Below are 12,998 nucleotides of genomic sequence, written 5' to 3'. Positions count from 1 at the left end.
TATATCAGGAAATTAAGGAATGGTCTTATTGGATTGCTTCTTTAACATTCGTAATTAAAAGCAAATTGTTGAGGCATTGTATTGTCCTAGCTTCACATGGAAGATACAACATCATGGATTAGTCAGGATCACAAAGAGCACACCCATTCGTTCGGATTAACCTGGTCTGAATGACTTTTTCCCCCATAGAAACGCTTTGCAGGCGATGATCAAGTCTTTATTAATATTCTACATATTCCATCCATATCCGCTTCTCGAAATATTCATTGTGGTAGTAATCGCTATTCAAACTGTTTTGTTGTCTAGATGGAGATATAACGACATCAAACCCAACAGCCATTCAAAATATTCAAATGCCTTTTCTCTCGACACAAACAATATGTTACGTAAATCAAGTCGGCTAGTAACAATTATTATGCTTTTCAACGCTGTGATATTTTCCCTTGATGTAACGCTAAATGGGATGTTATATTACAAAACTTTAAATAATGTATATAATTACAATTATATTTATTTGCTTCGTAGTAATCATAACGTTAGATGTAATGGCGCTAATAGACTTAAATCGCTGAATTAATAATATGATTGGGCACCCATTTACAAGGAAGGATTTTTTTTATAAACGCATATAAAACAGTTTATTGCGAGCGTCGACTATAGAGAAACTATCAATACTTTTGACATGTTGAATATCTAGACGTTTATGTCAATATTTGTCAAGATTTTTAATTCGGGAGTTAACACCATCTCTTAAAGGTTATTAATTCAACATAGCACGTGATGTTTATTCAGTTGCATTATGGAACACGTGCATTTACACTAACAATACCGTTTAACGCAGCTATTTTAGTGAAAGCTCTTCTGGAAGAATGCAAATGTAGTAAAATAAATTTATATTTAGTTGCAATTACGGAATGTTGATATCTGTTATTTATTTATTTATTTATTTATTTATTTATTTATTTATTTATTTATTTATTTATTTATTTGTTTGTTTATTTGTTTATTTATTTTATTATTTTAGATTCTTTATATGTTTTCAATAAAGATCAACTCAATTCTCTCGTTAACAGGCAAAGAAATAATAACTATTGCTAATTTTCTCGAATGAACTGAGACAAAGAGAACTGGGTTGGTGTATTCGGAGCCCGGGTATTGTTTGAAAAATCTGTCGTTATGGGGACTACAGCCTAGGAGCAGATGTTTGCTTTCAAGCATAGCAAAGTCGTGACCGAGCCTGCACAGAAACTGCCGTTTAAACAGAGGGGCGCATCTATGAAATTAGCACAATCATTATTGAAGAAATTACAGTCTTATTAAGTCGCTACATGATACTCTCACTGGACCAGGGGAAGCTCATTCTATCCATGGTTCCACCATAACGTCACAGTATTCTCTGTGTGAGGATTTCCATCCACAATCATGTCTCCCCGGTTGCCCGGACCGCTCGATCCCCACCCCCCGGGCGGTCCACACCCTATTATCATCGGAGCAATTACCCCGTCCCACGGTCATTTTAAACCCCGGTCTCATCTGGCGTCACTCCAAGAAGTCCCTCACCAAATGTGCTGTGGCCTGTCCCCCTCACGTGCTTCTCGCGCTAACTGCACGTTCATGCACGTGCATCGGGTGCACGAGACCACCTTATCTCAAACGGCCAACATCTTTGATCTTTTAAAAAAAAAAAATATCGATTTTTAAGAATTTTGTAGCCTTTGTACATTATATGGTATGCAAGTGTTCGTTCTGTGGAATATTCGTGTTTTTTAACTGTCCGTCAGTACAAAACTGGATAAACATTGCATTTAGTGTTTGGATAATCGGAGGATTTAAAGGTACATTGTTTTTACGTATACACTGGGTGTGTTAAAGCCACGTTCTATATCAAGGCTATCAAAAAAAGCTAGTTCAGAATAAATAATGCATAATTTAACAACTCGCCTTTCACAGTGGAGTTATGTTAAAGTATCTTGGTGTGATTTGTATGGTGATTATCATAAAGGTCCTCGGAGATTCGGTGAACCTGTATCTTAGCATCGGGATCTGCGATATCGTCTAACGTATTATCTTTCATAATCTTAAAACTATCTCACTGTTTGCCGGCGCATTGCTATTGTCGATGAATACTGATATGCAACCGTTAGAGACTGGTGTGCAATAAAAGTGAAAAGCTCCCCTCCTCCCGCAAGATACCCGATTCATCAATGTCACACCTGTAACTAAACGCCAGCAATCGCCACATCTGTCGATACTAAAATAATTATTAGCTTTACCTTTATTTTCCACATGGTTTCCAGAAAAAGCGATGTCTGATAAGAAATCCATTATTGCACTATATCAATGTTTTTATCGCTCTATTTCCTCAAAACATGTACTTCTACATCTAAGCAGAAGCCCCAGTCATGTCATTTATTTATTTATTTATTTATTTATTTATTTATTTATTCACCTATGACCCTCATGAAAACAGTTGAAATATGTAATATCCTTTTTGTATAATGTGTCTTTCAAAGAAGTGCGCAAATTAGACAAGTTCCATTTCATTTAACATTTGTGTAAGCAATTGAATTAATAACATCTAGATCGTTTGATCAATGTGGTAATAGCATACTTTGTCAATGACTACGCCTAGATTATTTAATTGGTGTTGAAAGATATGCTGCTATCAGTTAAACTCTTTGTGACTGTTCACAATATTCAAGTAGGTCCAATGCAGAAACGTATCGATAATGTGTCCTCTCTGACGTCCGCGCAATGTGAGGTTGTTTCCTGCTAGGTCCGCGCGTTGTCACCCTGTCATCTTATCATCCATGGTATGTTTCACCTGTCAGAATGGCCATCAAAGAGCGAGTAAAGCGGGAAGCCACGTGCATGCGCTATGTACAACAATGACGTGCACTGGCGCGGTTTTTAGTTCTCGGAGGGTGTTTAGGTCCCTTTGTTCAGTATAGATTTTTCTAAATCTGGTTCCATCGATTCCATGTCAATTTCTCACGGGTAAATAAACTTTAGGACCCGATTGATCAGTCGAGACGGCGGTGTATAGGCTTATAACAATGGTGTGTGTAGTCCCACTGTTTGGCCAGTTTCTATAGTAAACGGTCGCAATCTCACGCTTTTATCATTCCCCAGGTCTTTGTTTGTACTTCTTGAATATTCTCATAATCGGAGTTTATTTTCAATTCTTGGGTTGTTATTCAACTGAAAATATCATCGCCTCAGTCTTGATTTAACGGTGTTAAAGCTACTGGAAAATATTCTGTTTCTTTACTCAATAATGGAATTTCTGTTTCATGAACCGTACACTGCCGCAAATCACACTGTTGGAATATTCCAATTCGTTCAGCAATCATAGAGACTGTCTATACGCTGACGGCGATTACACAGAACAGGAGTTCTCGTATCGAGACATGAATCAGGCTTCATTAATGCTAATGTATATAAAACGAGCACAATCTCATCTCATACATCCACACGTGCCATTTGCTTAGTCAGACTTTCATTTGTGTCCAGATGCGGTCTTTATGTGACCACAGCCTTTCTTTCATCTGTTGCAGAACGGAAACGGCTTGCAGCGCCCCCTGCAGGGAGTCCCCATGGTGGCATCCAGCCCTGTACGTCATGAGGGGCCTGGAATCCAGGCTAGCCCAGTAGAGGTCCAGAGTTACCAAACTCCTTGGAAAGCCCTGAGTGAGTTCGCCATGCAGGGAGACATCGACCACCACCATCCCCCCTTCCAACAACTGGTGAGCAGTTTCTTGGCCCCTCCTGATGAGGATGATACGGTTGTATATCTCGAGGACCAGGGCTAGTCACGTGGCTGCTTCTAGCCAATCAGATGCTCCCATCTCTTACTAACGGTAATCTCTCCATCACTCCAGGCGCTAACCCACTACGCCTTTCTTGTGTCGTGACTGAGCTCGTCACCCCTCTTGACCCTCTTTGTACAACCCCCTTCTTAATCCTTTTTCTCGCGCGATCTTTAAAAAATACACCCTGAATTTGTTTTTACTTCTCAGTTCACTTATCACCTAACCTGGAAAGCCTTCACATTATTTATTAACCCAGTCGTCGTACATATCACAAGAAAGGTGTTGTGGCTGCCGTCCCTTGATGTGTCAAGCTTATATTGCACGCACAGGGAGGAGGGGAGGGGCTTTGGGGAACCGTTTCTATCAACACGTTAGTTAACTGGAACTATATAACACAAATAATATGAACCAATAACAAAGATTTCGTAATGGCAAGTGTAATCAGTTGTCCTGGCGATACACTGCCATGGTATAAAGCCATTATCTAGTGTATAATAGCTTTATTATATTATGATCTATACCCTGTATCCATTCGGCACCACAGCATCGTCACCATCTCCATCTGTCCAATCAGTTACTTTCCACAGAATGTCTCTCGCACATGAAATTTGATTGGACGGTTATTTTTAGCATTGTCATTCGATCGGATTCAAAACGACTTATAGGAGCGAATAGTTCCTAATAGAATCCAGATGTAAAACACAAAAGAATCAAAGATATAATATACCAGCGAATCGTCATACAATCGGAACACCATACTGTTTGATATCGAAAGTCCCCAAAGTCTGTCAGCTCTCTCTCACCTTATCACCTGGGTTTGAACCCTTCTGTTATAGCACGCCCTTTTTAGTTGCCCTGTGTCCTGAGATAGACCGTTAGTTTTCATATAGTGATGCTTTATTGATTATTATTTTATATCATTTAAGATATGTTTGTTTTGCTTTATAGACAACACTGCTTTGCTTATTTATGCATAGATGAGTCTTATTCATATTTATTAAAATTGTCTAATAAACTGACATAAAACAGTATGTAAAATTTCCCAGTGCGGTGTGTTCACAATATACAATATGTGATTTTATTAATGGATAACGTTTGATGCATATGTAATTAATCCGGACACTCTTTTATCCGGACTATTCCAAAGATCAACCATTCGCCGATTAAAAAGTTAAACTGTAATGATATCATTGTGGTGATGAAACGGCGTATACGTATGTAGTCGTGACGTTGTATTAATGTCGACGTCGTTGCGTTCCAGATGTCAACGTTCGACAACATGGAAGCCCACTGCGGGGCAGGGGGAGCGTCCCCACAGAGCGACCCCCTCATGCACGTCTCCTACCTCCACCACGACGACATGCCCAACTCCGTTAGTTCCGACTTTCCCCGAACACCGTCAGAACTCTCGAGTCCGCTCAGTCAGTGACGGTATCCCGTCGGCGGCGTCTGGGAGTGACGCCGCCCCGGAAAACTTACTCAATCAACCTAGTACCTCACTGCCACTCTGCTGGGGGCAGGAGACCCATATTCCGTTCAGGGCTCCGACGCGCACAAGGAACACGCCTATCAACGTCCCACCGGCTGGTCCTCAGTCTTAGTGTAAACTGGGCTTACCTGTGTGCAGTGTGGACGTACGAGAGTCATAGTGAGCCCGACTCCAAGTCAAAACCAGGAAGTGGAGGACCGGCATCGGTCCGGGTTTTACACGGGACGCGTATCTGTGTTAGCCTACTGTGTAGGTGTTGTTACCAACCGGATCAGGAGTCCGGACCACGAATGTTGTGTTGACTCGTTGTGAAAAATGTGGATATATATAGGACAAATGAAATTATGAACTATGTAAATAGACAGTGGTTTGTGTCATTCTCGTGCTGTGCTTCTTATTGTTATTTTTGCACGAACTGAGCGCGTGGCTCCGAACTATACCCCACCCACCCCTTATTGGGGGGAGGGGTACGACAACACGTCTGTGCATCGTTTACACCACAGAGTAGCTATGTGATCTTGTCTTCTCCATGTCGTGCTGTCATCTCTCTCATCAGCACGTGCAGAGCGTGCAATCAAAATGGCGTCCTCTAGTGTATCTCACTCAATCATCCCTATTTCTTGAAAAACATAATTTAAATTATGCAATAAAATGTGTACAAATGTGACTATTTTTCCTTTATGCTATTCTGCAGCTGACTTTCAGACTATCAGAGGGGCGGTCGGGTAGCCTAGTGGTTAAAGCGTCGATTCCCGACATGGGTACAATGTGTGAAGCCCATTTCTGGTGTCCCCTGCCGTGATATTGCTGGAATATTGCAAAAGCGGCGTAAAACCAAACTCACTCACCCAGAGTATCAGTGCAAACAATTAGTTTACGTCCGGTTTGTGTACGTCGACGTGCATGCATGACAAGGGAATCATGTCAACGATAGAAAGGATGATATGACAACCAACTCCTGATGTAACGAACTTCAATGGATCTGCAAAATTCGTTCGTTACATCCGAAACAACGCTACATAACACTTCTTCTACTATATGGTACGTTATGACAGACCATACGATTTGTCCGACTTCGTCACATCAGGAGTTCTGTATTATTATAGTAAACGGGTATCTCGAACTCATTTATTGTCTGCAATACATGCCATGTCAATACAAATATACTAACACCCTTCGCTACACAGCGTATGAGAATAGACATCGTGAGCAGAGATAAACGTGTCAATCCTCAAATATCAAGTCACGAGTGCAGCTCGGGCATGTAACACATTTCTTAAACGAATAGAATAATTTGTTGCCGTAACTCATTAAACTCACTTAACTGTGGAACTTATAAATAATTCGTCCTCTTTTGTGATATATAGCTATTCTTTTATGTCTTTGATAGGTATTTAGAAGTTGGAAGAACATCGATACGACACTTTTTTATTGATAAGTAGTTTTATTCTGTCTATGTAAGGACTTTTCAAAGCTACTTCTTGACTCTTATATACGTGTGTATATACATATACATATACACATATATACATACATATATATATAGATAGGATTAATGTATGAAGATATGATCTAATGACTATATAGCTTACACAGGACTTGTTATGTCTATATGCACATGCGACACAACAAAATTTTTTTTTTTTTTTTTTTTATAAATTTATGAATCAATAATACAACCAATCCCAGCCATCCCTGTCAGTAACCTGCAATCATGAAGCCGCAGTCAAGAGTTATGTCTGTTTTACAATAATCTGCCGCTCTATTCTATCAGTTAATTTACTGCGGTCTTTCCTGCTCACATGGATTCTTTGGATAATTCCTTCCATGTAACGACCCCCTCGGTACAAACTACAGAAACAAACCGCTTAGCACTAAGAACGTCGACACCGGCACCGATTTAGTGTTTCGATGAACATGTAGCTAAAATTACAAGTTACATGTAGCACACTAGAGTTGCAGTGAAATTACAAGTTACATGTTGCACACTAGAGTTGCAGTGAAAGTTACATGTGGAGTTTCAGAGAAACAATATATATATATATATATATATATATATATATATATATATATATATATATATATATATATATATATATATATATATATATATAATCATACATGTTACCACATAATCCACCCGAATCTTGCAGTTCCCATCTGTTCTAGTGGCTAAGCAATTAATTCAGTTTTATCTTATTTTTAGTTTACAGGGTTTGAAGTAAGACATTATCGAATTCACTATTCAAATGATTCTACCAATTTGGGATCATTCATGGAGAACTAGAGCTAATCGCCCACGCATGGTGAACGACTTTGTGTCAATATAATGAATACATCAGTTTATTATTTACACAAAAATAATGAAATTATTACTTTTAGATTTTCTAATACCAAAAAACGTATAGACGTTCTTTTCAAAGAAAGTAAAAATACTTAATTCATTCCTTGTATTAACCTTTCAAATTAATTTTCTTTTTTTATGTATTGTTCGAGTTGATATTTATTTAGTCGTTACTGACTCGTTTCATTGTTCAAAAATATCTAACAAAGCAATCGATAACGTTATTCAACGTCTGACCTACCTACTTATTTTCTGTAAATAGAGTCATCTCAGCTGCTTCAAAACCACAAACACCGTATCGGGAATTCTATATTTCTTTGAAATTGGCTGATGCATACAAACAGAGCGGGTTTATGCCTTCAAAGTTAAAGTTCTTAAAATCATTTTACAAAACCGAAATGGTTCATCTGGAAATATTTTTTCAGAGAAAAAGGCGTAGCTTGTAAAGGCGTGTGTAGTTAAAGTCAGTCATGAGCTATAAAATGGAATCGTTGAATGTCAGCACGCCAATAAATCATGGGATAAACACACCAAAATGATATGTTTGTTTTACGCCTTCGAGGCAATGATACATGCGGACTGTAGGAGCTGATCGGTCGAAAATCGATTTCGATGGCTTTTACCTGAATTGAGCGATTGCCTTTGCGTCTGTCATCTTAGCTGCGTTGTCAGTGACATCTCGCAACGTTGTCTCATGGCTCATAACATCATCGATTTCTGTATCTAGAATAAAAAGTCCGTCAAAATCTAGAGAAGCTTAGGGTTACATCAATATTGATCTGTGCAGAGACAATGCAGTGAATCGGGAAGGAATATCGACTTTTATAACCGCTTTCATTAAAATGTCCCACAGCCTTCGGGGTGGCAATGAAAGGAAGGGAGCGATCTCTTTGGAGGCCCGACTCTAGACGACCGTCTTGTACTTCTCTCAGGGAGTTCTGTAGTCTATTTCTGATGTTCTGCTGACACTGAAAGACAGCTATCATTGTCTTTACACTAACATCTCTAGTTCTCTTACCGTGGGAACTTGATAGAACTGCAACTCAATAGCAGTTAAGAGTATGATATTTAATGTATTTTGTAACAACGTGAAATATGATGGTGACAACAGAACACAATAACCACAAAAATATGGTTAAGTCCCGGGGCTATCTACTTTCCAGGCCAGGGGACTCTCTGTTAGAACTTTGGGAGGTCCAAGGCATGAATATGGGAGTTCCAGACTGGCAACACATGGCACGCTTCATTTGATTTCCAAGAATTTTACATGCGCAGAAACCTTAAGCGCATAACAGATTTGTTCTTCAATGTGAGATTGAAGAAAATAAACCATTGACACTTTGAACTTTGAGTGTATTCCATACCAGAATAGAAATTTCAGTTATACGTAATATGCAACCTACAATATTGATGAGTTCCGATGATTCAACAACCAAAACATGCTTTTGAACTCTTCAGAACTCGCAATGTCAATTTTTTTCCTCCATTCACAATTTGTATGAGAATAGATCGTAATATTTGTTTCCGATAAAAATCTTTGACAAAATTACACTTCATAAGTTTTAGCTTTTCCTATATTGTGCTGAGTACCATTTTGTATATATGGGGGAACATTACTATACCAAGATGAACTGAATGCACCGCTTCTGATAGTACCTCCAAAAAGTATGTTCTGTGAATATTATTTCCCTTCCCTATTCCTTTTGATTCCCCTCCTCCTATAAAACCCAGTTCTCCCGTCATATGGCACGGGTCATTTAAGCCTGGACAGTAAAATCTGTTTAAATATCAATATAAACCATGTTTTAAACTGGTCACGTTTAAAATCTTCTGATCGAGGTGTGTTACATTGGGGTAAAACGGACAACCATAGACTAACATTTAGTCTCTGAAATCTTATATTACACCATATCCTTCTTGACTCTAAAAATCAAAATAAATCCCTATGCTGATGTGGAATAGAGCTAGCTCGAGCTGGCTAGACTTGCTTTTGTATGCGTTTCTAGATTTATCTTTTTTTCATAAAATAAATATATTCCACGGTCATGGTGCAGGACTAGGACAAGCATTAACACCAAGAATATCTTCCAACCATGAGTTTATTTAGGAAGTTTTATCAAATATTTGAGAAATATAGAGCCGGAAACATTAAAGTTGAACTGATATTTTCCGTCTGATTTTCTTTTTCACTTTTTTTTCGGTGTGAAAATTCCAAACACTTCCTGTTGGGAGGGTTCCATATGTACAGCAACGTGACCTGTAAACAAACTCACTGGCACTGATTTTGAATTACAAATTATCTCAAATTTCGCACATTTGTTTGATAAGTGTGACGATCTATTTATCAAGCTTTAATATCTATCACACGTTTTAACAGCTTGTTTTGTTACTGGTAAATGTGTGTAACACACAAACATAAACAATACAGTAAAAAACAGCTTTGAAAAAGGAGATTTTATATCTGGCTCTCCCGTCCACGATAAGACACGACGTGTGGCTTGTTATAGCATCTTTGGTTTAGAAGTAATTGAATACTTCGTTAAATGCACATATGATTCCGACATTTTCCAAGATTTACCTTTCGTTAAAACATAAAACTTCATGGGCTTTTTCATAATTTGATCTTAATTTGTAGCTATGTACATTAACGTTTCATATTCAAATCGGTCGGCCTAAATATACACATATGTCAGGTTTGAATATGTATAGAAATAATAATCTGAATCATTTTTTTATAATAGAGTTCTCCCTTATTGTGTTGATAGAAATCAATATTTTCTGAAAGAAATATACACATTTTTGTTTAAAAGGTTTATATAATTTACCACCAAGGTAACAACGCCAGTCCTTACTAATACGCTAATAAAAAGAAGTTAAAGAACACCTGATTCTTTCAAATTAATGTAATTAAGGTGTCATGGCATGCCAGATTAACTATAAGAATATGAAACAATCAGGTGTTCTTTAATTTTTTTTGATGCATGCCAGATTAAATATAGCAATATGAAACTATCAGTTGTTCTTAAACTTCTTTTGACTAGTATATATGGAATATCGTAATTGAAAGATGTGGTAAAATACAAAAGAGCTTTAAAAAGTGCAAAGGAAATACATTTATTAAAAATGCCATCAGTTACCCTTTCCACATCATCCACATCCACGATCTCCATTCCCATCCTACGAACAAACTCCCCATCTCTATCCCAACCTCATCCTAGGAACAAACTCCCCTTGCCCTAAACTTTCTCCCATCATTAGCCCAAACTTGACTATATCTTCAAGGCAAGGAGACCTAAATTCCTGCGAACTTTACAACGCAGGTAGTTTATTTGGCGTTACACCGGACCTAACCACTGGATAAGAAACACATACCCCGTCACCTGTGTCCGAACTGTGCCGGTATAAACATACAACATAGAACAACTTGGCCGAATACCTAGACACTGTCAAGTCTCCCACCCTAGCCCCTCCTCATCATCAGCTATACGTTATCGATCACTGCCGGAGCGCTCAGCGTCCGCAGAACAGGATTTGCAACGCTAGAACGGGCGGAGAAGCTGCTTAATATACATGGCTGTCTTTCACGGGGAACCAGTTCAAACATATATCCTAGTATGGGTAAAATTCTGGATATTGCTTGGAAACTATTGGAAAGGTTTTATACGAGACAATACATAATATTTTAGTACAGAAAAAAATTTTTCGTACGTAAGCCCTTATGGATTGAAACTGTTTTTATGAAACGTTGTGTAAGTGGTTTGAGACGCTTGGGTAGCCTATTGGTTAAAGCGTTCGCTCGTCACGCCGAAGACCCGAGTTCGATTACCACATGGGTATAATGTGTCAAGACAATTTATGGTGTCCCCCGCCGTGATATTGCTGAAATGTTGTTAAAAGCGGCGTAAAACCATACTCACACACTGTTGAATGGCTAGTCATAACATAACGGTACAACCATGAAAATATGTAACCAACAGTTTATATGTCAGTGAGAGTTTCTGTTTGTGGAATACGCTAGATAAATGTATCTTGTATAAGGATTTGTGAATTAATTCATATTGAATCTATTCAATCTGTACCAAACCATGGAGATTTAATTCACACAGCTTCATCATTCACTACAAAATAGCATCGTACAGACTTTTCGTGAGATATTAAAAAATCACACCACGCAACAATGTTATTATCCCAGAAATAATTGCAACTGTACCTAGATTTCTTACATACACTCACAAGAAACATTAACCAGACTTTCCATGAAATTAAGATCTTTTCTCATTTATAATTGAGACACTACGTGTGAAGGAATGTCTCAAGAATGTCAAACACGGGACGCGCGCGCGCACGTCACAGTCACCACGTGACATACAACACGAAGGTCATTTGAGAGTAGGTCAATGTCCATGTTAACTATAGTATGGCAGAGAAATACATAAACATAAATAAAGGGGTTCAGAAAGGAACTGTGTAGCAGGTACGACTTGCTAAATAGATAAACAAAAACTATATATTTTATTTGTATCAGTAAACGATTTGAAGAGATATTTTGGTGACTAGTTAAAATCTGATATAAATGGAAATATTGGGTTGATGGGTTTTCCTCCAAAAAAAGATACGTATGACTTAAAATTGAAATTATGTTATTTTATAATATGCACATCCGGTCTGTGTGTGTATGTGATGGCCATTTGGTTAAAAATTCACGTAATACTAATCCTGCACCAGAAAGCTGATGCACGTCTAGCAATTTGAACCGCATTCTTTATCCTGTTTACAGGCTTGTGAAAACACGCTGGCCCACTGACAAATGCTAGTAAACTTTAACCAGGGTCAGTCATTTTATAATCGTTGCTGCTAATGAACAGTATGGAATGCCAGTGTCCTTTTTATACTGACCATTAAAGGAATGATAGGGCCATTGGAGAAATAGTTGTCTTAGAAGTCTAATGATATTGATAAATTTTTCAAAAATGAACTTTATGCCGGACCATTGATTTTCCTATGGCACGGGTGCTACAAATTATCCTATGAAATACATGTGTATGTATATGTACTTGCAAACGTTTTATTTATCATTAGCTCTGTGGTGTGATTTATTCCTAAACATACCTTTAAATTGATTTCAATAAAACTTTGAAATCTACATCCACACGCCATATCATCTTAGCAGAGAATGTTAAAATGACACAGTTATTGCATATGATGTTGCGATACGTGTGATAAATGTTGAAAAAGGTAAATTACACCGGTGCGGTCATGTAGGTGTAATAACGTCATAATTGAGAAAATGTATCGATGTTTAAAAAAATTGAGTAGAAATCATAACAATTGCCCTGAATATACCATCACTCAT

General features: G+C 38.0%; 1 protein-coding gene across 4 annotated transcripts in view; it reads left to right on the top strand.

Annotated features, from left to right (window-relative positions):
• LOC124131539 (insulin gene enhancer protein ISL-1-like) overlaps nt 1-5,968 on the top strand; it is an 84,920-nt gene extending 78,952 nt beyond the window's left edge. For 2 of the 4 annotated variants that reach the window (XM_046494852.2, XM_046494850.2), the window contains exons 5-6: nt 3,537-3,746; nt 5,074-5,968. In XM_046494852.2, coding sequence (XP_046350808.1) covers nt 3,537-3,746; nt 5,074-5,241 — 378 coding nt within the window. In that variant the 3' untranslated portion in view covers nt 5,242-5,968. Of the gene's footprint in view, nt 1-3,536; nt 3,861-5,073 lie in introns of all 4 variants that reach the window. The other 2 variants (XM_046494851.2, XM_046494853.2) reach the window with 2 other exon arrangements.
• Nucleotides 5,969-12,998: the final 7,030 nt, after the last annotated feature.

This window comes from Haliotis rufescens, unplaced genomic scaffold, assembly GCF_023055435.1.
Source record: "Haliotis rufescens isolate VD_foot unplaced genomic scaffold, xgHalRufe1.0.p SCAF_1, whole genome shotgun sequence".
NCBI classification, from domain to species: Eukaryota; Metazoa; Mollusca; class Gastropoda; order Lepetellida; family Haliotidae; genus Haliotis; species Haliotis rufescens.
Note: the sequence above shows the minus strand (reverse complement) of the source record. Positions and strands in the feature narration are given on the sequence as shown.